At 42.1% G+C, this 27,354-nt stretch overlaps 1 protein-coding gene across 2 annotated transcripts in view; it reads left to right on the top strand.

The window, feature by feature from the left end:
- Positions 1–27,354, top strand: part of MGAT5 (alpha-1,6-mannosylglycoprotein 6-beta-N-acetylglucosaminyltransferase) — a 340,000-nt gene that overhangs the window by 202,148 nt on the left and 110,498 nt on the right. For both annotated transcript variants that reach the window (XM_032856183.1, XM_032856182.1), the window contains 5 exons: positions 353–442; positions 15,499–15,570; positions 17,248–17,409; positions 20,755–20,924; positions 24,116–24,250. In XM_032856183.1, the coding sequence (XP_032712074.1) occupies positions 353–442; positions 15,499–15,570; positions 17,248–17,409; positions 20,755–20,924; positions 24,116–24,250 (629 nt within the window). The remainder of the gene's footprint in view (positions 1–352; positions 443–15,498; positions 15,571–17,247; positions 17,410–20,754; positions 20,925–24,115; positions 24,251–27,354) is intronic.

Raw genomic sequence — 27,354 nt, 5'->3', positions numbered from 1 at the left:
CTCTCTAGGGAGAAGGGTTTTGACACAAGGGTCCCCTCAGGCAGCTGTTTTTGATAAATGTCCCCTGGCCACTGGCTGTCCTGGGCTTTACTGCCCCATATGTCTTGCAGCCTTCCTCTATCCTGAGCACCTCTGCTGAGGCCCAGCTCAAGCCAGTGTCTCCCTATAGACCATCTGGGAACTGGGCATCTGTTGTCCCGACCTCAGCTCAGTGACTCTGAGCCTTAGGCCCAAGTCTGAGCCACTCAGTGCTCCTTGCCCTTCAAAGCCTTGCCTTCTCTGTCTGCGGATGTGTGGGCCCATCAGTAACGGGCTGCTCGTGGGTGTCCTTACCTGGCTCTTGTCGTTTCAGTGGATGAAAGATATGTGGCGCTCGGATCCCTGCTACGCAGATTATGGAGTGGATGGGTCCACCTGCTCTTTTTTTATTTACCTCAGTGAGGTGAGTCACTTCTCTGGCTCTGGGGTGTGGAAAGGAGTGGTTAGTCAGGTTTGCAGCTGAGCCTGGAATTCGAAAAGTCGAGAAATGTGTATTGTTTTTACATGGTAGACCTGTGGTTCCGTTCTTCATTATTTTCTCCGGCTTCTAAATACGATAATTCTTTCTTCTTTGAGGGAAACAACAAGCTGATGTAGTTATTTACATTTCCTTTCCCTGATTTAAAAAAAAAAATCTAGTAAAATACATGAACATAAAGTTTTCCATCTCGACCATTTAGGAGGAATTAAGTACATTCATACTGTGGTACAACCATCACCAACATCCATCTCCTGATAATTCATCTTGCAAACCTGACACTCTACCCATTAGACAGTGACTCCCTATTCCCCCCCTACCTCCAGCCCCTGAACACAACCATTCTAATCTGTCTCACTGATTTTTACTCTTCTCACTATTTGTATAATTTACATAGTACTTTCCTTTTTGTGACTGTCTTATTTCAGTTAACTTGATATACTCAAGTTCCATTCATGTTTATAGCCTGTCAGCATTTCCTTCATTTTCAAGGCTGAGTAATATTCCATTGTGTTACTATACCACCTTTTGCTTGTCCATCTATCCATTGATGATTACTTGGGTTACTTCCACCTTGGAACTATTGTGAATAATGTGGCTGTGAACATGGGTGTGCACACAACCCTTTGAGACTCTGCTTTCTCTTCCTTCGTGTGCATATCCTGAAGTGGAGTGGCTGAATCATATGGTAATTCTGTTCCTATTTTTTTGAGGAAACACAAACTTCTCCAAAGCAATGGCTTCATTTTCCCTTCCTCCCAGCAGTGAATGAGGGTTCCAGTTTGTCCGTATCCTTGCCAACACTTGTTTTCTGTTTGGTCAGAGTAGCCACACTAACAGGTGTGCAGTGGTATCTCCGGCGGTTTGGTTTGCCTTTTCATAATGATCAGTGACATTGAGCATCTTTTTCTTGAGTTTATTGGCTGAAGTAGGTATTTGCTTATAAGCTGAGCTATTTTTAGCTTTTTTAAAAAACCTTTAGCTGAGCCTTATTTTCATTTCTACCCTTAAATTCAAATAGCAGCTTTTTTTAAGCACGGTGTTGCATAGGCCACATGGACTTACTTGTAATACGCTTTGATGATTTCTGTTTCACCTTGAAGAAAATAGAGGAGTTGGGGCAAAGTTAAGACTGTATGGGGCGAGTACAGGAAAGAACTGAGTAGGGAGTGAGAAGCTGGCTTCCCCTCCACCCTTGACGGACAAAGGCAGCCCTAGGGGCTTGTAAAGTGGGTGCTGGCTAATTTCAGAGGCTGTCTACTGCGGTGTGCTGTTGCTATTTGACCAGTAGTTAATAATAGCTCTCTGGTGCTATAACACAAGAAAGAGAATGCCTCCATTTTGAAGCTAATGACATACTTCTGCTGTAATTTTCGTGTGAGCCTCAGGCGCCTCCCCTCTGTGTCACAAGGGGACAGGGGACAGCTTTTGGGGATGGAGGCCAAACCAGTATCACCACAGGGCACGTGGCCTTGAATTCTGTGGGGTTTGTCCCTTTCCTTTATCTTTATATCTCTTTCCCTTCTAAGAGCCACTCAGACTTTTTTTTTTGAAATATGGTTGCACCATGACCATCCCACAGCCATCATGAAGAGGCCTCAGCGCTAATGATAGTTAAATTATCTCTTGGAAATTAAAAGCACTGTGGGTTGGGTATGTGATGCTCCTCATTAGCATGCTGCTGGCAAATTAATTCTTTCTCATTTATTTGAGTGTGTTTTGGGCTGGGGTAAGCTACGGCCCACCTTCTCATTTCCTTCTCCAGAAAAATGAGACCTGGGGCCCTGGGTGAACCGGCACTCCAGTGAGAAGTCAATTAGAAGCACCTTTCCTGCCCCAAGGAAAAGGTTCCTCCTTCAGTTTAATTTTCAAAAGTTTCCTTCCCCTTTCCATTTGATAGAATTTAGCCAGAATCCAGCTGTGCTCCCTGATTGACAGACTGGGCTAATTTCACGCCTTCCTGAGACTTCTCACGTTGGGCATACTGCTGAGGTCCAGGTAGAGAATTACATCCCACTCCAGCCTTCCCTTCATCTCCCAAGCCAGAGCTGGGAATGTGTGGGAGAACAGTCCAGATGGGAAGGGACCACGATTATTTGTGACCTAGTTCTCTTCCTGTGAAATTGCCACCCAACTGCACTCGCAGTGGACCAAGGATGTGGCGAAGATGAGAACAGGAAGCCTCTGGGGAGTGTGGGGCAGCCGGGGCTGGGGACGGTGTGACAGATCATATGCTCTTGACCCTGGAGCCAGCGTGTCTCATTTTAGAACCTGTAACTATTTTTCCTCCTTCCAAAGTGTGGAATGGTACTTTCTTTGACTTTTCCTCTCTCTTCTCATGCAGATGATCTGTTGTTTTTTTTTTTTTTCTGTTCAGCTGAATTCAGTTCACTGATCACTTATCAAATATCTATTACATGCATCAGATGTCAGCAGTCGGTGAGAACTCTGTTTCTTGGCACCGTGATGTGCACTCAGGACGAGCCTAATGGAAGTGGAAGAATGGACGCAGGTAGTAGAGTCAGAGCAGGGCAGAGCGAGTTTCTCTGCAGACAGAACTCGGAACTTCTTTTTTAGTTTAAATCTGAAACCTTGGAACTCTGGCATTTAAAAAAAAAAAAAAAAACCAATTGCATTTTGAGTCTCCTGGGTGACTCAGTCAACTAAGTGTCTGCCCTCAGCTCAGGTCGTGATCCCAGGATCCTGGGATCGAGTCCTGCATCAGGCTTCCTGGTCAGCAGAGTCTGCTTTTCCCTCTCCCTCTGCTTCTCCCCCTGTTTGTGCTGTCTCAAATAAATAAATAAAAGCTTTTAGAAAGATTGCATTTTATTGTGGCATCTTAATCGGTACTCTGTAAGAGAATCTCACCACTGTGGCCTCTTGTATGGGAAAGACTGCCTTAGCACCTCATCGCTGAGGTCACACTGTCTTTGACGCTTTCTTTAAACACTATACTTCTGGACAAGTGACTTACCCTCTTGGCACCTCATGTTCTTCCTTTATAAAATAATGGTTTTAACTCCTCCTGAGTGTCTATGGGAATGTGCATAGAACAGAGCCAGGCAGATAGATGACACTCAGAAAACCCAGTTGGTGCTTGTGTGGTTTTTGATGTTGTCATTATTTGAGGACCATTTGGGGGCATTTTATACAGAGACTTGATTTTGTTTTACAATTAGAACCAATTTCTGGTTCTAACACTAATTTATTTTTAGATATTTGATTTCTGGTGATGTAGAAATGCAACTCGCTGTTCCCCTTGACTTCTTTTCTCTGCATATGATGCTTGTGTTTGCATTGGAACTGGGAGCTGGATCTAAGGACCAGCCGTGTACCCCTGCCCTTGTTAATTTGAAATGACTGGAGGTGGTAATAAAGCCAATTCTGGGCTAGTATTTTCCAAATCCTGAACAGCATCTGTGTCTTTATAGTGCTGTTTTTGGTCTAGATTTTTGTTTTGCTCTATTTTCCCTCTTCTTCTTGAAACCTTCCTCTTTTTGTTGTTTGATTCAACTGCCTGTCCTATGCCAGGTTTCCCTTGCCACCCCAAAAACAATGAAGGGAGGCATCTCCGGTCAACTTGTTTACTTGATCAGCAGATGTTCCGGTCACTTCTATTCTTTTCTTAATCCTCATGGAAGAGCCAGTTCTGGTTTCCATTTATGTTTAACCTCAGGACTTCAACAGAAACAAATGAAAAAAGCCACAAAGTAACTGTGGTCAGTCACCAGTTGAATCCAGACAGCGAGACTCCGCCCAGTCCTAGGGGATAGATGGCGCTCAGCTTTCTTTTTTCTTCCTCTTAGTTGTCTCAGTGTGCCAACTTCCACTGAATTACAGGGCTGTGAACTTCTGCGTGTGTACTCTCCAATTTGTAGTCTATACGTCCTTCTTGGTAAATCCCAGAATAAGCAGCCAGCAGTATTTCCCCTGAGGTTATACCCAGCGATGCTTGTGATGCGTCTGACGCTGGACCCAGGACTTCGTATGGTGTGAGTCCAGGCACTGCCCTTGTTAGGCGGAAGACAGAAAGAGAAGAATGACACATTATTGAGCCTCGGTGTATGCCAGACACCTCAAATACACAATCTCATTTATCCCCTCCACCCCCACTTCTGAGTAACAGCCAAATCAGAACAGCTCAGAGAGGCTAAGTGCTTCGTGGTCGTCTCCTTTGCATTACTGTTGCCCCTTCATGTCAAAGAAAAACAGAACTCGGGTAAGTAAGTGATTTATTACCTTTAACTTTGCATTCAGTTCTGGCTCCAAACCTATTGTGTTTGAAATATGGCTCTAATTTAGCTAGTTTGCATTAATCAGTCTTCATGGCCAGTTTTCGAATACTGAGAATTTTGATTCCCCCCCCCCCCACCAAAAAAAAAGAGAAACAACACTGATTCTCATGTGGATGTAACTCATGCAAGCCAGGTGCTCAGCCTTTTCAGGTGGTGGGAGTAAATGAATGTTTCATTAGGCAGCCTTGCATTTCCAGATCATCGGGCAGTTTATTTTCTGGATCTGTTTTTGCGAGCCATGTAACTACTCCTGTTACAGAGACAGGGCTCTATAAAGTAATTACTCTGTCATTGTTTCAGGTATATTAACTTGGCCCTCTGCAGAGCCTTTTCCCGCTAACAGATTTTATGAAACTTAGAATAAATTTCTTTCCCCCTGTTGCTATTACACTGGTAGATGGTGGTGACATACCGGACACCCACACATTTTTATCTCTTTACCCAATTACTTGAGCAACTCTCCATGCCCTTCTAGACTTCTTCATTTGTTTGTGCTTTTTTTTTTTTTAAACACTTCTGCTTCCGTTGCACGTATAGTTGCTGGAAAATAAGCAAATTGCCCAGCAATCGATTGCCGGAACTTAGGATATATACAAGCTGTTGCTTCAGACGCCAGTTTGGATTGGACAAACGAGTGCGTGTGCTTATGTGCGTGTGTGTGAGACACCCTCGTGAAGGAACAAAGGAGGCAATTTCCTGCCTTCCTCATCAATCTGTGTCTTATATTTCAGGAACAACAGGCATAAAGGTCTTTGTCTCTTTCTGTTTTCCCTTGGCAATATGTAAAACTAATATTGGCTGAGCATGCTATTAACCTTGAGTTTAAATTCAGCGTACTTAATCCCTTGATTAATGCCAAGATTAATGCCCAACAGCAAAGGTTGAAAGCTTAAATGTTTGTGAATGCGAGCATGAAATGAAATCCTAATAACCAGTACAATGATTTGGATTTATGGGCTGTGTTGGCTGCTAGAGATAACTTGGAAATGGTGTTGCGTAGACTAATTTGTCAGAGTGGGCAGCAATGAAGAATTGACTGTTTCGGTAGCAAGAGAAAACCTGAATGAAAAAAACATAACTAACATTTTGGGACAGGTCAGGGAGTATTTTAAAAATATCCCTCGACTGTTGCCTGAGAATACCAACACATACTTTGGAAAGGTCTAGCCATTTGAGATTGGGAATTCCCTTTCTGTGAGATAATCATTTCTGGGCAGTAAAGGAGGTAGCAGAGATTAATGATCCTGTTTTGCTACTTTTTGAGTTCAGCCTTTTCTTGTAGCTTTTTCATCGGTGGGTGTGCCTTGCTTTTATTACCTGAGTTCTAATGCATTCTTAGGAAATGGATTTTTTTTTAAACAGTCCTGAGTGTATTGGTACCGCTAACTGATCTATTGGTTCCATCCATTCAGACCCTCCTGTCTCCAAATTTATCTTCTTGGTGGCCCCTCCCGTTTGTGAGTGTCACATACTACATCATGGGTACTTATCCTTCTTGTTCTGGCTGCCACCTTACAAACATGAGAAGGGCGGGGCACCTGGGTGGCTCAGTTGTTAAGTGTCTGCCTTTGGCTCAGGCCATGATCCCAGGGTCCTGGGATTGAGCCTCACATGGGGCTCCCTGCTCAGCAGAAGGCCTGCTTCTCCTTCTCCTGCTCCCCTGCTTCTGGTCCCTCTCTCGCTGTGTCCCTATCAAATAAGTAAATAAAATCTTAAACACACATGAGAAGGGCAAATGACAGGACTTGCCAAACCCCACACCAGCAAGGCACCTCTTGGCTCCTTGAAATGCATGTGGCGGACAGGGCTTCCATGTCGTCATCTCCAACGTATGTTTTGCAAACTTTTAGATACTGTCTCTTACAATTCCTACTGCATGCCAATGAAAGAGCTGCAACATTTTTATGTTTTGAACTTTTTTAATGTGGAAAATTTTAGACCTATGTTAAAGAAGAGTATGACAAACTCGTTATGGGCCCATGATGAGATGCAACAATTGCCAGTTCATGGCCAAGATCTTTTCAATTACTCCTCTGGCCCATTGTGTTGAAGCAAATTCCAAAGGTCTTAGGATCCGCAAATGTTTCTGTATCTTTAAGACTCCTTGAAATCCTGTACCTACTCCCAGTGTAACTGATAATACCATCTTATATCTAAAATTAACATAATTCCTTAAGATCATAAAATACCTGATGAGCGTTCGCATTTTCTAGGCAGTCTTATAAATTAAAGTTTATTTATTTGAACTGGGTTTCAAGTAAAGATCATATACTGAAATTGTTGGTGTCTCTTAAGTCTCTTCTTAATGTTAGTTTCCCTTCCATCTCGTTCTTCCCTTTATGTTTTGTCTTTTTTGGAAGAACGTCTTCATTTCCTTAGATAGGTTGTTATACTCTGAATTCTGATGATGATCCTTGTATTACTCTTTGTTTCCTGTAAATTGATAGTTAGATCTGCGACTTGATCAGAGTCAGGCTTAGTATTTTTTTTGCAAAACTTCTTCATGGTATTGTCTGCTTCTGTCAGGAGGCACACAATGCCCAGTGTCTCTGTTTTTATGATGTTAGCAGCTGTCGATGACCCATGCCTGGGTTCTTTGATTCATTAGGGATCCCTTCTTAATAGACTATTTTTTCTTTAATTTTATTTTTAAGTAATCTCTACCCTCACTGTGGGGCTCGAACTCATGACCCTGAGATCAAGAGTCACCCTCCACCAACTGAGCCAACTAGCCAACCCCTTATGAATACTTTCATGAAGAGAAGTGACTCTTCATCTGTATTTAGTTTCCATGAGAGACTGCTCATATAGGAACCCTGTTTCTCTGTTGGTTTCCTAGCGTCTTCAACTGGTGACCAGTGCTTTATTTGTTTGTTTGTATGCTTCTTGGTTTTATCATTATGAACTCATCAATCGAAACATATTTGTTACGTTCAATCTACTCCAATTAGTTTCTTACCAGTTCTCAAAATGCCAGTTGTCTTCTGGATCCCTTCGACATGACCCGGACAGTTTTGAATGGTTTTTACCTATCTGGTATGACAAAATCTTCCAGGTTCCCCGACACAGTTTCTACCCTAGACCTGGAATTGACCATTTGTCTGAGGACCACCAGTTCCTCTCAGTGGGAGACCACAGTCTGGGTGCCAGAAGCCTTCATTGTTCTTGGGTTTTGCTGAGTGCTGGGGGATGTAACAATGAATGGAAAGATGAGCTTTCCTCATTTAGGTTTTGTTTTGTAGGGGGAGACAGACAAAAACAATAGTAAAATGTATATTTCTTAGATTGTGTTAAGCACCATGGAGAAAAATAAAATAGAAGAGGGTACTAAGAAGCACTTATGACGAATGATGGTGTCAGTTTTAGATAAAGTAGTTGGGAAATGCCCTACTGAGAAGATGAGAGGATGATACTGGAGCCTGAGTTTGAAGAAAGCAAGAGAGTAAGAAGTATAGATGTCTGGCAGGGGTATTTAATGGGCAATGACAACAATAAGTGCAAAGGTCCTGGGGTGGCTATCAATATCCAACAATAAAATCAAGTTCAAGAAAACTAATCTCCAGGGAGATTTTTCTCTGTTTTGTTCACAGATATAATGGTGTCTGGCATACATATTTATTTAATAAAATATCCTGTTTAGAGCACTTTCAAAAAAATAGGTGATAGATTTTTGTTTGTTCTGAGTAACTGCTCCCAGCTATCACCTTTCTAACCTTGAGAAAAATGTTGTGAAATTCATAACATTAAAATCTGCTAAAACATTAAGTTTGAAGCCAGGGGTATTTCGAGCACTTATTCGTAATTTAATGTAACGCTCTTTCATATTAGGTCTATAAGACATTGGAGGGACTAAGAGAATGGAATGAGCCAATTATATTAGAAGGCACAGCTTTCTTGCCCATCTTTTATTCTCATTGTCACTTGAGCATTATTTGCCTGCATCTATGCTTGAGGCAAAATTACATAATAACACCGAAGAGGCACTCTGTCCCCTGTGTCTAGAATGTGACTACCTCTATAAATTGGGTGCCTTTGGCTATCGAAGTGTAGATGCGGCCCAATGGGGCCAGCATTGCCACTGTGGCATTCTCAGTAGGATGTGTGCCCAGGGAGAGCTGGTTATAGGAAAGCATCTCCGTGCATCCCTGTGTGCTTGGCTACAGAGGAATTCATTTGCTGTCTTCCCTGTGAGAGGGAAGATGGACACTGCTTCCCCTGTGGTGATTTGGGATGGATTTTTGAGACTCTGTGACATCCTGCCATCAGCACCTGACTGGTTTTTGATATGTGGAATACTTATTGTAGCTTTTGTTGAAATTCTGCCCCTTCCCTAGCCCCCAGAGAACAGTGTTGGATTGCACCAGCCATTGGCTCTCTCTGTCACACGTTTGGTCCAGAACTCTCTGGTTATAATATTCCTGCCTGCCTTGGTAGGGGGCAGTCATGTACAGTATTAGAGAATACACAGGAGGCTCCATAATGTGTGTCTGGATACAGCTACCTATGTGGCCTAGAGCTTTCCACCTGGTTTCTCTTCAGTGAGATGGAGGGAGAGCCTGCCTTGCCCACCTCAGTGTGTTGTCAGAAGGTTCTCATGAAATGACGATGGCGGGTAAGGGCCACATAAGTAGAAAAGAGGATCATCGTGAATATCTTTAGTGCTCAAGTCATGTCCTTGAACCATTCATTTACCACTCCAGTAATGAGCTGAGTCCCTACTATATGCCAGACACTGTTCTCAGGGCGGAGGATAGAGCCCCGAGCAGGCAAATTGAAATTTCTGTTCTTGAAGAATATCATTCACACGGGACACAGAATCATTTCCACAAGTACTAAGTGTTCTGAGCGGGGGGGAAAGTAGAGTTAGGATACAGAGCAGCCAGGTAAGTAGGTCAGGGAAGGCTTCTCTGAGGAGAAGTTAGAGCATAGTGTAGTGGTAAGGGAGTCACACATGAGAACCCTCTGGAAGGAAGAGTATTTCGGGGAGAAAGAATAACAAATGTAGAAGCTCTGAGATGGAGGGTTCCCACGTAAAATACCCAATGATATTTGAATTTCTGGTAGACAGTTTCTTTAAACTATAAGTAGGTGACAAACACTGCATGGAACATACTTATACTAAAAAAAAAAAAAGATTATTTATCTGAACTTCTAGTTGAACTTGCTGTCCTTTTTCACACATACACACACACACACACACACACACACCCCTACACACACATATCGGGCCGCCCTTGTGAGGTAAGGATATTCTGTTTGGAGTTGGAAGGAGGGTCTTGTATGGAGGGCAGGGTGAGTGAGGCATCCAGGGTTCAGGTCCCATTCTGTAGGATCTTGATATAAATTCCAGGCTTAATTCTAAGTGCAAGGAGAAAACCTCTAAAGGGTTTGAGTTAGTGTAGGATGTGGTCCAGTTTTGGCTTGAAAACAGTCATGCTTGCTGCATAGAACAGACGTTGGGGGCAGAAGTTGCCAGCAGGGAGTTCTTACTCCTTTCATTGTCCTTACAGCACTGCCACACAGTAGGAGCAAAGCAGACTTGTTTTGAAGGATTTTCTATAGAAGCTTTAGGCAATTATACTCCAATACTGAAGAGTGGACTGTGCTGGCGAGACCACGGGACACAAAGGTCTGGGTTCCATGCGCATCACGTGGTGATTAAGGGAACAGATGGCATATCATTCCTCAGCCGTGTGTCCTCCCCGTGCTGTGTCCTCATCCGGCATGATAAGTGGCCTTTCCCAGGGGATTGTTTGAAGACCAAGTGAGGTTATGTGTGTCAGGTGCTTATCCTACTGCTTGGCTCCTCATACAGTGTAGCTTTAATTTTTATCCTTAGTCTCCCTCACTGTGCCCACCATACACAGCCATTTCCTAACAAACAATTTGGCCCGAATATTTATCAGCTCAGGTGTTTGGTGCAGAGGACCAGTCTAGAGAGCTGAACCACACAGTGATGGGTAGACATCTTTTACCATTTGCATTGGCTTTTTGAGACTTGAGAAAGGGGGGTGGGGGGGAGACAGAGCAGGGTAGAGAAGGCCTTTTTTTTTTTAAGCATATACCTCCATGAGTAAAGTCATTCAAAGTTATCATCAGTATGACGAATACATGTATGGAGGTATATGTATCTATATTCGTATGACTAATCAGTGTATTAAATGAATAGATATATAGTCAGTTGTATCTTTTTGATATATAACCAACTAGCCTGCATAGGATGAGGGAGTGTTGTCTTTTTCAGATCTTGGAGTCATCTAAGGGGAGCCTGGATGGCTCAGCCGGTTAAGCATTTGCCTTCAGCTCAGGTCATGATCTCAGGGTTCTGGGATTGAGCTCCGCATCTCACTCCCTACTCAGCAGGGAGTCTGCTTCTCCCTCTACAACTGCTACTCCCCCTGCTGGTTGCTCATTCATATTCTCCCCCCGCCCCCAAATAAATTAAAACTTTGTTGGGGGGAAAAAAAAAAAGGAAAAGGTCAGCTGAGCCAATGCCTTCATTTGGTAAATGAGAAAACTTAAAAGCTAAATGATTTAAGTTTATATACCTAGTTGTTGGTAGAGCTGAGCACAGAGTCCATTTTAGCCGATTCCAGATTCAGTGTGCTTTCCCTACTCCGCAGTTGTCTGTCCCTCACTAAGCTTGGCCTTTAAGGGAGGCTCTGACATGTTCTGGTCAGGGGAGCAATAGACCCCAGTTGTCACCCAGCCCTGCAGCTCACTAGTGAGCTTACCTTGGCAAGTTCCCATCCCCTTGGAGCCTTGACCCTGGTGATGGTACCCATGTCGCATGGCTCTTCAGGGGATTAAATGATATAATGCATGCAAGCTCATTTGTTTTTTTTTTTTTCCCAGAGATCCTGACTTACTGTAAGCCTTCAGTAAGTGACTATATGCTTATGTAAGGTAACTCCTTTAGAAATTACTCTATTAATAAACATTTGTTGTAAAAAATCATAATGTGCAGATTAGCATAAAGAAGAAAATGAAAAGCACCCATAATACCATCATCCAGAGATAAGCTCACCTTTCTTATAGATTTTTCTCATTGAGTTTTGATTGCATTTACTATCTGAAAAATACAGCATAAAATTCTATATGTTAGTGATCCATTAGAGCCAAACACTTCACATTAATCATGAGAGAAGAGGCCACGACAGTACCTGATCATTATTCTTTCCGAAGAGTAGAATGTTACTATAAAGTTGTACCAGTCGCATATAAATTTGTGCATATAGATTTTAAACCTCCTACTAGTTTTTGCTATGATTTTATTACTTCTTTGCCTTCTTTAAATTCTAACTTGAGCTGTATATGTATCAACCAGTGGTTTGTTTTTTTCTGAAATATAACGAATTGTCCATTGTACAGACCTTGGAAGTGTGACCTATATGAGTTGTTTTGGGACTTTGTTAGGACTCACATGCTCATGGTTAAGCTGCAAAACCTTCTCAGATCAAAGAAGTTTAAATCATTGGGAGGTTAATTTTATATCTCCTTATTCCAGAAAGGTGATTTATAGGTCTCTCTGCATGGAACATGTGGTAATGTTACAAAGTTCTAGCCTGGCTGGGTTTTTTTCTGTTTTTCTTGCCTCTTCACTTTGTGGCCTGAGGATTGTGTGCTAAAAAGATGGGTTCTGGGAAAGGAGTTTTGCCTTCAAATGGAAGATTGAGTCATGGTTTGGCTCCTCTGTTGATTATTGCGTGTGTGTTCCCATGAACTCAGGTGTTTTCAGTGTGTAGATGTACTATGGTGATTTGCAGACTATTTGAAAACTATCCAGTTCCTTCCCTGGCAGAGGTCTTGAGGCAGGGCCCCCCAACTCCCAGGAGCTGGACAGGGGTGGGTGTGGACAGTGGGACGGTCCATGGTGCCTGCACCCGGGTCAAATACAAAATCCTGTCCCAGGGAGAGTGCCAAGGGTCGCAGTTGGAAAATTGTGGCCAAAGGCATGGACATAGAAGGCAACAGGCCAATGTAGGCCATGAGCGTTCTAAGAAGCAGGGAAGACATGGTAAGAATAATTTGAACTAGAAGACCTTCCAGAGCAGGAAGGCACTGGGCTCATTGTAGGGTCCAGCTTTCTTGGGGGTTTGCTTTGCAGGGCAGGGGGGGCAGTTGGACTCATTAAATGGCCCTAGGTAGATCAGGCAGAAAACAAAATTAAGGATTAGGAGGTTGAATTACTAGTCTTAAGCAAGACTTTCCCTGAGTGTTATTAATGACACTCTTATTTAGGAAAATGTTGCTCATTTGCGGGCTGTTTGTTTCAGTACTTGGAGTTATTGCCAGTACTGGCTTTGTTCCAATCTTGGTAATCCTCTGAGGTTTCAGGAAAAAAAAATGGTTTAGTTCCCCACCCCCTTCCCATGGAGAAATTGGTTTATGTATAATTTAATTATTTTGTTAGCCAGTCATCCTGTCACTGCGTACAAAAACAGCAACCTTAAAAACCACCATCTTCATTCAGTGTCAGAAATGTTCATAATTGCTTTTTCCTCCATTATAAGTGAATATATAACAGGAAGATTTCTTGCTAAAAAGCTAAAATGCACTGACTCTGTTTTCTGTACTTTCAGCGATGCCCTTGAAACCTTGCAAAGTATTATCCAGTGATTTAGAGTAACAAGAACTGAGATAAATGATCACTTTCAAAGAGGAATTAAAGTCCTGAGTATTCTGTAGGGAAGTCCTATTTTAGAAGATCCCCCCGGACAGTATTTTCATCTGAGTGAATTTTGGGAGGTTCTTTTGAGGGCAGAAGAGCAAGGAGGGAATGTACTTTTCTTTGTCAATATCTCATCTTGCTCATGTCTCTCCGTTTGATGGACTTTCTTTATGCACGGTCTTGTTTCATCTTTCCCGATTAGGCTATTTGTGGGGAAATTCTTTATCCTGACGTGTGGCTGTGAACACGTCGTTACTTAATTTAGTGTGAGGCTGACTTCAGATCTATACCCTGCTTGCTTCTCCTCATCCATTTTGTGTGGGGTTGAAGGTCTCACAGTGTTTCTAGCCCATCGGAAGCCTTCATGTTATAAATATGCCTTATAGCAATGTTTTATTTAGTCCATTTGCAAGAATTTAATTGGAAGTAGATAATTCACGCTGGCCTGAGATTCCAAGGTGCAGATGTTTGCACTGCTGCTGGGACCAGCTGAGGCTTCATCTGCTTGTAGGCTGCTTTTCCACTGGTTTTCCCTCATTTCTCACATGTGTGGAGCCCCAGATATTGCTTCTCACCGTGATACTGCTGCAAGGGCTCTGTAATTAGGCACAGCCATCCAAGACAAGTCAGTATTTTCGTTTTTTATGAGTAGAAACCATTTCAGCTTTCCTCCTGGGGAGTCCTTTTGAGTCTCTGAAGTCATTCACAAATATGGTAAAGTCTAATTTTACTCCACCAGAAAAAAAAGAGAGAGAGAATATTGGTCTTTTCCTATCTAGGGATTCTGCCCTCCCCCAAGCTTTGCTGCCCTCCATTTATTGCTTTCTCATCATTTGCACAGGCGGATGGCTTTATGCAAATCACGCAGTTATTTTGGTCATAGTCAAAATTACCTGGCATTAAGCGCAATTTCCAGATGAGGGAAACTGCTGTGTGTGTTTGAAAATGCTCCCCAAGATGATGGGCAAACCATCTCGACGGAATCCGCGTTCCTGGCGGAGGAGGCCGTGGCCCTCCAAGGCTCTCCCCCTTCCGCATGCTCTGTGTATTACCGTAGGCGCAGCTAGCTAGAGAAAGAATGCAGAAAAAGATAGTTTCGGTGACCGTTCATCAGCTACCTTTAATGATGTCCTCACCTATGTGTACACAGGGGATCTGGTAGCTTGGCATCATCGTATGGCCAGTTTTAACAAAGAGGCCAACAATATTCGTCACTGCAGCTTTCTTCTTTCTTTTACTAGAAACTGTGATTTTTTTTTTTTTTTTTTTTTTTGCCTAATTTTGTTCGGTAACCTTTTTGAAGGAATTCCTGTAAAATTGGGCGGTTTTGCTCTTCCCCTCAACTCTTTAAACTTCTGTGCATTGACAGAACAATCCATCTTCTAGAGTGGCTCTCGCAAGATTGCTGAGGGTTTTTTTTTCCTCCTTTTTCCTTTTATCTCTTTTCCGATAGTTTTTACCATCTTCTTCTTTGAGATGAACTAGTGTGAAGTGAACAGCCAGAAAATGAGGGGAAGTCTTGATCAATTAGCCTTAAACGATGAGCTGCTTTCCTGATTCTGAGATGAATGAGGGAGCTCTGTAGCTCAAACGCCATGCAGTTTCCTTTCCAGACATGCTGCAGCAGATAATAGAGCATGTCTGTCCTTCCCTTCTCATTCTCCTGCAATCTCTGTCTTTTACCTTTTTGCTGGGAGACCTCCCCCACTGCTCTCCATCTGGTGTAGACAGACACATGAGGCTTACCAGATGAAGGAGTCTGCAGCACGAAGTACTTTGAAGGACAGATAGAAAGTGTAGCTGTGGGCTCCTTGAGACCTTTGCTATGGTTGTTCCTCCATGTGAGAGGTTCCCTGCATCTATGCTGCTTGCTGAAAGCATGAAAGCCTAATAGCAGGAACAACCCCTTAAATGTAGTGGTATTGTGTGCTGGGAATGGTACTTGGTGCTTAGTATGGACATTATATGGTTTACAGATGAACCAGCAGACTTAGTGTCTCTTGTATATTTTTCAGGTTGAAAATTGGTGTCCTCATTTACCTTGGAGAGCCAAAAATCCCTATGAAGAAGCTGATCATAATTCACTGGTGAGTGATTTTTGGAAACTAGGCTTGTGATTTGGTTCTGTGCCAAGGGATACCTTCAGAGTTGGCTAGACAGGCCCACTATAACCTGAAATCACGGTAAACAGAAGAACTTCTATCAGCAGGCCTGTGGAAATTTGGGGGCTCGAATCAGTTCACCAGTAGTATCTGTTTCTCAAGCAATTCTCTGGGGGGGGGGATCCTGAGTGACAGGCTCCTGAGAGGAGTGAGACCTGATGCCAGACGTGGAGGTGTACTCAGCGATCTCATGAGAGTGATGGGTGAAAGTTGTGACCACACCTGCATAGAAGCTGAACTATAGGCCAGTGGGAATGAATGAGAAAGCGGTGATCTCAGCCTGCAGGGGTTAGGAGAGTTTGCAAAGAGATGATGATACTGGAGCTGAATTTCAAATGATGAGTGAGTTCACAGTAGATGAAGGAGAGGAGAAAGATGTGTCTGATGTGCAGGGGGAAAGGTGCCCGTACCAGAGTTTGGTGTTTTCAGGGAGTAGAGCACAGTTCAGTGGGCAAGGCCATAGGGTATTGGATGAGCTTTGGTGGAAGATGAGATGGGAAAGATCAGTAGGGACCATGAAAGGTTTTCTGTGCCACACTAAAAGCTCATGTCTTTATTCTTTAGACCAAGGGTCAGCAGCCCTTTTCTGTAAAAGGCCAGAGAGTGAATATTTTCATCTTCCCAGGCCAGGCCATAAGGTCTCTGTTGGAACTGCTCAGTTCTGACCTTGAGTGCAGAGGGCAGCTATAGACAGGATGTAAATGAGCAGGTATGGCCATGTTTTCGCAGAACTTTCTATACCAAAACAGGCACCTGGAGGATCTGACTCCCCCAGCCACAGTGTGCTGACCCATGCTGTAGGCCGTGGGAATCTTGGGAGAAGGTTGGGTCAAGGAGGGATCAGGTGAGTGTTGAGAACAAAGCATGTGACTGTTGGGGGATGGAGTTAGCATGTTCTTGATGTTACGAAAAATAAATAAGAATGCTGCTGTTTTTCTGTTATTCTGATCACTGGTTGTACTCAGGTACATTAGAAAAGTGTTCTTCCTGGCTTTTAAATTATTCTGGCCTGGGTTTTAAATTCTGTTGAGCTACGGTAGGAAAATGGTATTGCTGGCTTTTAAATTCCTTAGAAAATAATGAGCTTTTGTTTGTTTGAGATGGGGACAAAACTGGAAGATGAGCATTTATTTCCCTGCTTAACTCTGTGGGCAGATGAAGGCTTTTTGGCAAACTACACAATGCCAAGCAGCCTGTTAAGAACTGACTTTACTTTTCCAGGAGTCTGCTGCCTTGCAGTAGATCCAAGTGGCAATAAATTCGGGTGCAGAGAATTTCAAGGTACATCGAGCATACTCATTGCAAAAAAAAAAAAAAAATGCACTTTAATGTAACTCTGGGCTTTGCGGTGACTGTGCTGGGCCTTTCTCAATTTCTCATTTTTTAATGGTGTCCCATACAACAGATGAGCAGTCAGGGGCCTTTACTTTAATTTGTAATCCTGGGTCCTTGAAGTAAAGCTCTGCAGCAGACAAGCCTCACTTCTGAAACCCTGTATTTAATTGACTAGCTCTTTCAAGTTTTCAAATGTCACATCATGACAACCATTCTGCCTTCTGACTTTTTATCTTCTGTTCATTTTTATTAAATTTCTGTTTCTAGGCGGAAATTCGTACGGATTTTAATATTCTCTACAGCATGATGAAAAAGCATGAAGAATTCCGGTGGATGAGACTCCGGATCCGGCGAATGGCTGATGCGTGGATCCAAGCTATCAAGTCCCTGGCAGAAAAGCAGAATCTTGAAAAGAGAAAGCGGAAGAAAGTGAGTTTCTGAGGAATTCAGTTCGGTTAGATGCCAGTTTTCTTTTAAAATTCGATTTTGCTTGGAAACAAGACTAAGAGAAATGTCATGTCTCAAATGACACTCCCTTAGGGTGAATCTGCTCAGTGTCTGGTACGGCCTTCTTTGGGCTTCCCTTTCCCCCGTGACAGTAATCCTGCTTAGCAGGGACCAGCACACACGCTTCTCGGGTGAAGCCAAGCAGGGTATCTGCCTGTGAGAGTTTCCTTTGAACCGCCCTGACGCTCTGTCCCCGTGGCATCGGGGAGCCTAACCCTCTTGGCTTTACCTACAGACAGCCTTGGAGAGCTTGTTGTCACATCGTCATGGCAATCTCCTGGTCGTGCTGTTTGTCACTTCTGGGCTTTGGGCAACTGCTGAGTTCCGTTGCTGCTATGTTGAATTGGTGCTTCTCCTTGTATTCTTGAGGGAGAGATACTGTCGATTAAACTGGAACCGATCTGTTTGAACTTCAAGGGGATTTGCTTAGAAAACCTCTGGGAATAACCCTGAGCACCAAACATTTTATACCCTATAAGGTAGAGGTTAAATGGCCTTGGCTTTAGAGTAACTGTTTGGATGACAAACAACAGAGCAAATTACACAGTCTTTAGTGTACCCACATCTAAAAATTAATTAAAAAAGACTTTGGTGTTCCTAATTTGACTACTTTGATATCCTCAAAAAAAAAAAAAGGAAATGGGGAGGATGAGCTTGCAAAACCCTAAGTCACAGTTCAGTGGTTCCATTTTTGCTAAATCCCTTGAGTTTATGAGACAGAAGGTCCAAAAGCTCAGGCCCCAGATAGTCCTCTGTAGAGGAGTATGAGGTCAAAAATCCAGGGGGGCTGTAAGAAGAAATACAGTATTTTTACAGAATCCTATGCAATAATCTTTAGGGTATATTGTCAAGTCAATAAATAAGACATGGAGAACAGTGAACATTATTTTTAAAAGGAAGAGAGAATTTATACACACACACATACACATACACGTATACATAAAGATATGTGCATGTACACACACATGATGTATATATAATACACATTTATGCTTGCTCATATTTTTAAAAATAGGATAGACCATGAAATTAAAAATAAAGGAGATGGTTGCATAACATTGTGGATGTACTTAATGCCACTGTACACTTAACAATGGTTAAAATATTAAATTTTATGCTAATCACAATAAAAAGAGTCAAATACGGGGAAAGAGGAAATAGTGTGGAGACAAGGGGTGTAGAAACTAGACTTATGTAAATATATCTTTCTCTGTAGCTTTGATACTAGAGTCACTTGACATAGTATAAAATAAAGTTGAATTGCAAAAAAATTATCTAAAAATTACAAAGAAGATATGAACTGACTACATATCCAGTTTTACAGTCAACACACAAAGAACTGTTCTTAGGGACTAGAACACAGACTTTTCAGCATTTCTGATGGTATATCACAAAGGACAAAAAAATGGCCAAATATCTTGAGAAGTTTTACTGAGTTTACATGTAGTAGGTGGTGGTGTAGATATTCTCATTCTGAATCCCTTCTGCATATTGGAATAAAGCAAAGTACTTATGTTAGTATCCTCGAGAAGTGGGATTTTCCGTCTGGGAGAGACAAAATAACATATGTAAGATGGATAATGTTATGCAAAGTTACTGTAATCCTGAGTTTGAATGGGAAGTACCAGTGTGAATTTATGATTTGTTTTATCCTGGAGGAGAAATAAATTTCCAGCTATGTCCAGTGAAAAGGGCTACAGACAGTGATTAACTAGAGTCCCCTTAAGCACCAGACCTTGATCTTTAGATGCCATTTCCACTCAATGGTATAAGAGGTTCTTGGAAAAATGGTTGGTTAAGGTCTTAGAAGTTGTACATGTTGAGCTGCAAACATATGTCATAGTGGAGAGCAAAGGCACTCTCAAAGACTACTAGAATCCTGTCAGAAGAACTTAGAAGCCAACTTGAACAGCCTTCCATTGGCAAGATGGGACAATTTGATAATCCATAAAGATAACTTCTATCTGTGACTGTGTAAAAGCCTCCTTGACGGTCATTGGAGTAGGCTAACGAACAAATTTGTTATTTGGAAAACTGATAAATAAAGAGCAAGAGTCAAATATTTACCAGGCTTTTTCTCTATAAACTGTACTTCAGCAAAGCCAAATAATTGATGGGGGTGGGGGGTAATTTCTCTTTGTAGAAGCATTCCAGCTAATAAAAGCAGAAGGAATAATAAAATATCACCATTTTGTAACTCCTGATGGATCTGAAGGCCTCTATTTAGTGATCATCAGTAGCTCCCAACATCACCAGAGATCCTAGACATTGTTCCCACTAGGGAAAGGAAGCATACAGCACCGCCTATGAAGTAGCATTGCCAAAAACATCAAATATGAACTGAATCATGCCTGTGGATCTAATTACTAGTTTACTATAAATACAAGGGGTAGAAGAATCTGTTACACAATCAGCAAAACCCGAAGTGTGAGAGACTCTACTGGAAATACAACCTTGGACAAATGTCTTTTTGTGTCTTGGACAAATAAAACTCTCCCCAACCCCAAAGGCTGGTGCTAAAGAAGCCTAAGAAATAAATGAGACACTTAGACTTAACGCACTTTATTTGACTTCTGCCTGGAACGACTACGCTTGGAGGAGGCGTAAACACTAACTGGATAGTGAATGATATTAAGGAATGAATAACTGTTTTAGGGGCGAAAGTGATGTTATGCTTGTGTTTTTTAACTGAAGGTCTGTTTCTTTTAGAGATACAAACTGAAGTATTTGCAGATGGAAGGGTATGATCTCTAGGATTTGCTCCAACATCAGCTAGAGGGGTTGGGAGAAAATGAGGGGTGTACATTAAGATTTGTCCTGAGTTAATAATTGTGAAATTTACGTGATGAGTGCCTTGGAATCGACTGTGCTACCATGTCTGATTTTGGATATGTTTGAAATTTTTTGCATTAAAACCTTAAAAATATTCCAGCTGTGGGGAAGAAACACCCAGTATTGTTAAATGATATTTTATTGCCTTCGCTTACTTGCCTTTAAGTCTAATTTCCCAAATGTATCCTGCTTTCTAAAAAGAGTGTCCATCTGTCATGTTCAGAGCCATAACGGGGTGTGGTAGTGACTCTGTTTCCTTCCATTTCTTTGTACCTTCTGGAAAAATCTAGGCCAGGATGAGGTTATGTGAGAACATAAACATCACTTTAGATTTGGTTGATTGCTTTTGGTGTGTTACTGTGGAGTTTGTACTTGGTTCAGTGGGAATCAATAAATGCCTCTCCTTTGTTTTTTTTTTTGTTTTGTTTTTTTCAGGTCCTCGTTCACCTGGGACTCCTGACTAAGGAATCTGGATTTAAGATAGCAGAGACAGCTTTCAGTGGTGGCCCTCTCGGTGAATTAGTTCAGTGGAGTGATTTAATTACATCTCTGTACTTACTGGGCCATGACATTAGGATTTCAGCTTCACTGGCTGAGCTCAAGGAGTAAGGAGATTACTTTTCAATTTTAAAATCAGAATACAAAAAAGAAATTGTAAACTCTTAAAGCCCTCTATTAGTGTGTAATTTCTTGTGGAGGAAAATGAAAGTGATAATTCACTAAACAGGAGATAAGAAGATTATTTTCAGGAGCTAAATACATACACTGTGAAAAGGATAATATGTTTTCATTGTAGCTGCAGGCTCCAGAGGCTTCATAAATGAATGCCAGAAATTTCAAACTAAGGAGCTTATTCTTTGCTATTACAGGTGCTTCCAACATGTGCAGCACAAAACATTATTGACTTTGCTAATTCCCTGTCTCCTGCTGAAATTCATACCCTTCCCTACTCAACTGCAAGCCTCCCAAATCTTAAAACAGGGCAAGTTCCTGTTTATAATTTAATTTGGATAGAATGAGTTTCTTGAAAGCCCTGAGCCAATCCTCTTTCAGTAAAGCCAGCTTTCCAGCCTGAGTCTGTTAACTCTACCTGGCTTTTCTGATTCCCTGAAATCTGCTTTCGGTTCTAGCCCTCTCGTAAACTCCTATAGATTGACACAGCTGGCTAGGCACGAATGCTCTGCGCCCCTTCACTCCTTTTGGATAACTGCCCATAGAGACTTTGTTCCCAGCAGCCAAGTGTTCATGTTGCCATATGCCAAACGTTCCAGAAGAAATACCTCGAGTGAACATTCTAGAGATAGAAGGGTATTTAAAACAAAATATGTCCCCTCCAACCCATCCTCCGCTCCTACTTTCCTGTCCAAGACATTGATGCCCAGAGAGGTCACTTGTGTTAGGGGCCAAGGTCCACATAGCTGATAAGTGGCAGTGTTGAGATGAAAGCAGTAATATCAACTGTCATTTTTTAAACGGTTTCTACATGCTAAAACTGTGATCAGGGCATTAGTTACAGCAAGAGTGTCAGCAGTTAGGATAACCACAGCATAGATGGAGGCTATGAACACCTAACTTTTGGTGAGCACCTACCGTTCGTTGGACACTGCACATTTTACGTACTGTTTACACAAACTCGGAAGTAAGTGCTGTTGCTTACTGCATTTTAATGATGAGGAAACTGAGTTGCTTAAGAATACGTAGAAAACATGTGAGAGTTCTGTGTCGGACCTCAAAGCCTGTGTTCTTGACCACTGTATTAGATTGCTCTTTTTGGATCCAGATAAATCCAAGGTCTTCTGAACCCCTAAACACTGCCCGTGTCCCTTCAGCACGCTGCCCCCTGCTTGCTTTAAAACACACTGTGTACATAGCCTGTGAAGTCGAGGCATCCACACATTTAGCAGTCATTCTCTCAGTGCTTTCTGGGCACGGGTTCTTGGTAAAACGGGACAGACAGAGATGACCAGCATGCGTTCAAGGAAATGCCAATCTTCTGGTAATTACAGCTAATACATTGCGTAATAATTACACTAATTGCAATGTGATTAGTAGTAATTGAAGCATGACTGCTAGAATGTAAGCCAAGGGAGTACAGAAATAGTGATTGTTGCTCACTGTGGTGTGTGTGGCACCTAGAATAGTGCCTAGCACCCAGTGGGTGCTTGTGACTTGGGACTGAGCAAACCAGTGAAGGGTTGAATCTGGGAATGAGTGAGTGGGTGAATGAGTGGAAAACTGGGAACTCTAGGGATGGTCAGAAAAGGCATATTAGGGGACTACCAGGCAGAGACTTACCTTGTTGGTCAAGATGTCTATGGAGTGCTTTGAGTACTGGTAAGAGAGCTAGATGTGTTTTATTTAAGAAGACAGTTATGGAAGCCACAGAGGGCAGAACATGCCTGCACATTACCATCATGGGGGATCTTTGGGGCCTCCCAGTGCCCAGATCATATGCCAGACTAATTAAATCACAGCCTTCGAGAATAGGACACAGGACACACTAAGTATCTCGATGCCTCTGGATAATTCCAGTGTGCAGACCAGTGTGGGAACCAACAAAAACAGGGTCGACCAAGGGTCCACACACCTGGCACTGCGGGCTCGATGCAGTCTTCTGTGTGTTTTTGTTACAAAACTCCCATAGGAACATAGCCACACCCATTACGGATGAATTGCTGTGACTGCCTTTGTTCTCCAAGGGCAGAGTTGTGTAGTTGAGGCAGAGGACATGTGGCCTGCAAAGGTGAAAGTATTTACTATCTGGCCTTGTGTAGAAATACTTTCAAATTCTTGGGAAGCAATTGGTTGTACAGAACCTGGTATTTTCTGAGGGTCAAGCGAGCTGAGGAGCAGGGTACCTAAAGGAGTGGCAGCACGGAGTTACGGAACAGAGTCCTGCTTCTAGGACTCGTCCTTCAAAGGGGGATAGCCAGAATTTGGTGAAGGATGGTTATGGAGTGCAGGCAAGGATAAGAGGCGTCAGTGAGTACCGATTTCTGGGTGAGCGGCAGTGTGGTTCGGTGAGCAGTTTTTAACTCCCACACGTGAAGTTGGCATACAATCACGTATGTCGGCTCTCTCTGGGTGCAGGGGTGGGGTTGTATGGATGGGTGAGGAGATGGGTAGATGGAAGGAAGGGTAGTACCGGTTCTATAATAGAGTCTAGTCAGAAGGAAAAATTTGACATAGAAAAAATTAGGAAACCACACAAGACAGTATAGAACTCTGTATCGTAGCGGCTAGAAATTGAAGACCTTTAGGAGGTCAGTAGGGTAACGAGAGCAGTTTCTGTGAGGGGAAGCAGTAGCCACTGAGTATCTGCGATACATGAGGCACTTCTCTTTTTAAAATCTCATTTAAGCACCTGAAGAATCTCTGACAGGTTGCTTTCTTACTATCTTTTCTGTCGCAAATCCTGTTTTGTGGGAAGGTTGCTTTTTTTGTTGTTGTTTCTTAGGAGGAAAGACCAGAGAGGTTAGTGACTTGTCTAAGATCTCACAGCAGCTAGTGGAGGTAGATAGATTCAGACCCAGGTCTTCCTAGGTTTCAAAGTGTGTGTGTGTGTGCGTGCACATGCATGAGCCACCATTTACTTGTGCCAGACTCTGAAGCAGGACTCTGGATAGGCCTTGATGGGTGGGCAGAATCTGGATAGGCAGCAGATTGGGACAGACCATGCCCTCCTCCCCGACAACATTCTTGGGATGTTTGCCTATTAATGTTGCTAAGTGTCGTATCTTGAAATAAATTATTATTTTTCTTTCCTTTCTTCCCTCTCTCCTGTCCCTCTTTCTAGGATAATGAAGAAGGTTGTAGGAAACCGGTCTGGCTGCCCAACTGTAGGAGACAGGATCGTTGAGCTCATTTATATTGATATCGTAGGACTTGCTCAATTCAAGAAAACTCTTGGGCCATCCTGGGTTCACTACCAGTAAGTCCTACTTGCTGTCCTAAGTTAATTGGGTATTTGGTCTTTTGGGTTTGTTTTTTTTTTTCTTTTTTCTTTTCCTTAAATGGCAGAGCATTGTTACAGGCAGAAATGCTTATCAAATATTAGCTTTTGGACTGTGTAGAGTAGGTTCTTCGTTCCTAAATGAAATTCAGATTCTCCCCCATTTTTTTTTACTTTCAAAGACCACTCATTATTTTCATTGATTTCTTTTAGGAATAGAAAATAAGTGGCCAGCCACCTCTTTACCTTCCTTAATACTCCTCATTCCTCTCTGTGTCCCTACACCAGTCTCATTTGTTTAAATAACAATTTGGACAAAATGTGGAAAATGTCATTTCTCATGTTGCTCAGGTTTGAGATGATGACTCATTTCTCTTCCCCTTTCCCTCATGAGTTGTCATTTTTGGAAGAGAAAGCTGTGAATACCTTGTTTGAATGCTGGGGTCTTGTACTTTTTAAGACAAGACCCATGCTGAGAATGACCCAGGTACATGCCTTTATCATGTTGGAGAAGAACTCGTTTCCCTCAGAGTGGGTTAGCGACCGTGATTTAGTGTTTGAAATGATTTTACATGGTACACAAGCATGGCATTAAATAACAGTGAATTATATAATGAGTTTATTAACCTTTCAGTTTACCTCCAATCTTTCTAAAAAGGCTTAGTCTGATGCTGTGACATCTTGTAACACTTACATGCATTTTTAACAAGATGAGGGTAGCTGTCAGTTTTGGCCTTCAGACAAAGTATCCAGCTTGAATTTAATAATAATTTTTAAAGAAGAGAAATATGCTATTTTTGGTTATCTTCCGCTTCCTAGAGTTGGCACTGGCTTTCATTTATGGCCTCTAAAAGTTTCCAGTAAATGTAAGTAAACATATTTTATCTAATGGTGGCAGTGGTACGTAAATTTGGGTAGAAATCCTGAAGTTAGTACCAACCTGACGACCCAATGGTAAATGTTGACCTACAGTTTGAACCAAGTTCCTAAAAAGAACACTTGGAAAATCTTTCAATTAGCATGACTTAGAAATCTTTCCATGTGTTTCTTTTCTGTTGCTGTTGGGTAAACAGATGTTTTGATGTGTTCTTCTACCTTGACCCCATAATTGAATTCTTAATGACTTGACCTAGGTCCATTTCAGATTAGTTTATAGTTTAATATTATTTATAAACTTTAATCTCCAAGCTGATGTCAGATTGCAAGTCCTTTAGTAGAAATTCAAAGGAAATAAAAAGTCAAAATATTAAGAACATTCTCCAAAACATAGTAGGGAAAACATCATTGTAGAATGTTCTGGCAGATTTCTTGCCAGTGACTATTTCTTTTCTCACTGGCTGGTGCCATACTCAGGGACAGAGGGAAGGGACTGATTGAGAAGAGACTGTGCACTTTTCATTTCCTTTCGGATATAGTTTCATCAAAAAGCAAAATAAAGGGGCACCTGAGTGGCTCAGTTCTTAAGCGTCTGCCTTCAGCTCAGGTCATGATCCCAGGGTCCTGGGATGGAGCCTGCTTCTCCCTCTCCCACGTCCCCTGCTTCTGTTCCATCTCTCTCTGTGTCTCTCTTTGTCAAACAAATAAGTAAAATCTTTAAAAAAAAATAAAAATAAAAAAGCAAAATCTTGGTTTGGGCCAGGATTGCACTCTACCTTCTGCATCACATTATTCCTTTTTTTGTTGTTTGTTTTTTCCTTGAAATCTTCATACATCACAAGCCATCACATTTGTTCTCAGTTATGTGGAAATAGCCATCTTTCTTTTTGGTTAATAAGCCATGTAAGTAAACTTTTTTTTTTCCCTTTTTAGCTACAGCATTAAAGAAGGAAAGAAAGGCAGAGCATTGTTCTCTGGCATTTAGCAAATGGCAGGCACCTGGTACAAAAGGACAGAGCCATCACAGGCATCCCTAGACTCACATATCCTCCCCATTAAGAAGGGCTGTTGGGATGGAAAAATGTCCTCAGTGGTAGTGTTCCAGTCAATTAAAAAGGATGATTTCATTATTAAAATGGTTACCACTGGTTAGTATTTGATTCTCGTTGGATGAAAAGGCACCATCTCAAAGGAATTTTATGGAAGGGGTGTAGTATCTCTCGTGCCTTTCTCTCATAAATCAAACACATTAGTGATACTGGCTGGCAGAGGTCTATCAGGACTCTAGGCCTGTAGTCTCTGTGGTGTGATGAAGCTAAGATTTCATCCAAAGACTAAGCAGATCCTCTAGAAAGTTCTTAGCCATTTCTTTCCCTTTTGAAGATGAGACAATCCAGAACTCTGAATTCATTTTGGTTGATGGTACATGGTAGGAACTCCATTATATGTAAATGGAATTTACACCTGGTCTTCCTTTTAGGAGCAAAACCTTGAGTCCTGTTGATCTTGGAAACATATTTGTAAATTCTTTCCAATTTATGTAGGGACCCAAAAAAATTCAGTTAAACATCTGTTCTGTGCCTACATGCAGCTAGTATACCATTCAGGACTATAAAACTCATACCCATTTTGCTTTCTGTGAAGTCTTTGCTGAGTATTGAGGACACACAAGGAAGTGAGGTGCACATAGCGTGAGATATACCATGTTTTACATCCAACTCCAAAGTGGAAAGTAGGTCCTGGCAAGGAAGTCGTCCATCTTACAGTAGTGTGGCTCAGAGCAAAAAGAATGTTCCCGGAGTCATTTGGCATGGCCATAGCGATTCCTGTGAGAAGGAGGCCAGCTGCCTTGGGCAGCAAGGCAGATATCTTCTTAAGTCATTGGTCTGTCCGTGATGTTTCAGACACACAAAGACTTTAGAGGAACTGCATAAATATTAACAACACAAATCCAGTTCCAAACACACAGCTGTAGAATGTGATTGAAGGAAGAGCGCTATTATGTTAAACCTCTTCTGCCCTAAGCAGAGATCCATCCCCTGCCTCTGGTTTATAAAACAAACCCAGGCCCACTAAAAAATAGACCAATCCCAAACCAAAGCTTAAGTAGGAGGATGTAGAATTCCAAGTTTCTTGGACATTTGATCTTTCATGCTCTAGCTTTCCTCTGGGAAGAAGTCCAGCATCACATAGCACAGTATCAAAGT

This window comes from Lontra canadensis, unplaced genomic scaffold (genome assembly GCF_010015895.1).
Source record: "Lontra canadensis isolate GAN:19392208 unplaced genomic scaffold, GSC_riverotter_1.0 scaffold11, whole genome shotgun sequence".
In the NCBI taxonomy this organism is placed as follows: domain Eukaryota; kingdom Metazoa; phylum Chordata; class Mammalia; order Carnivora; family Mustelidae; genus Lontra; species Lontra canadensis.
This window is presented reverse-complemented; position numbering and strand designations above follow the sequence as displayed.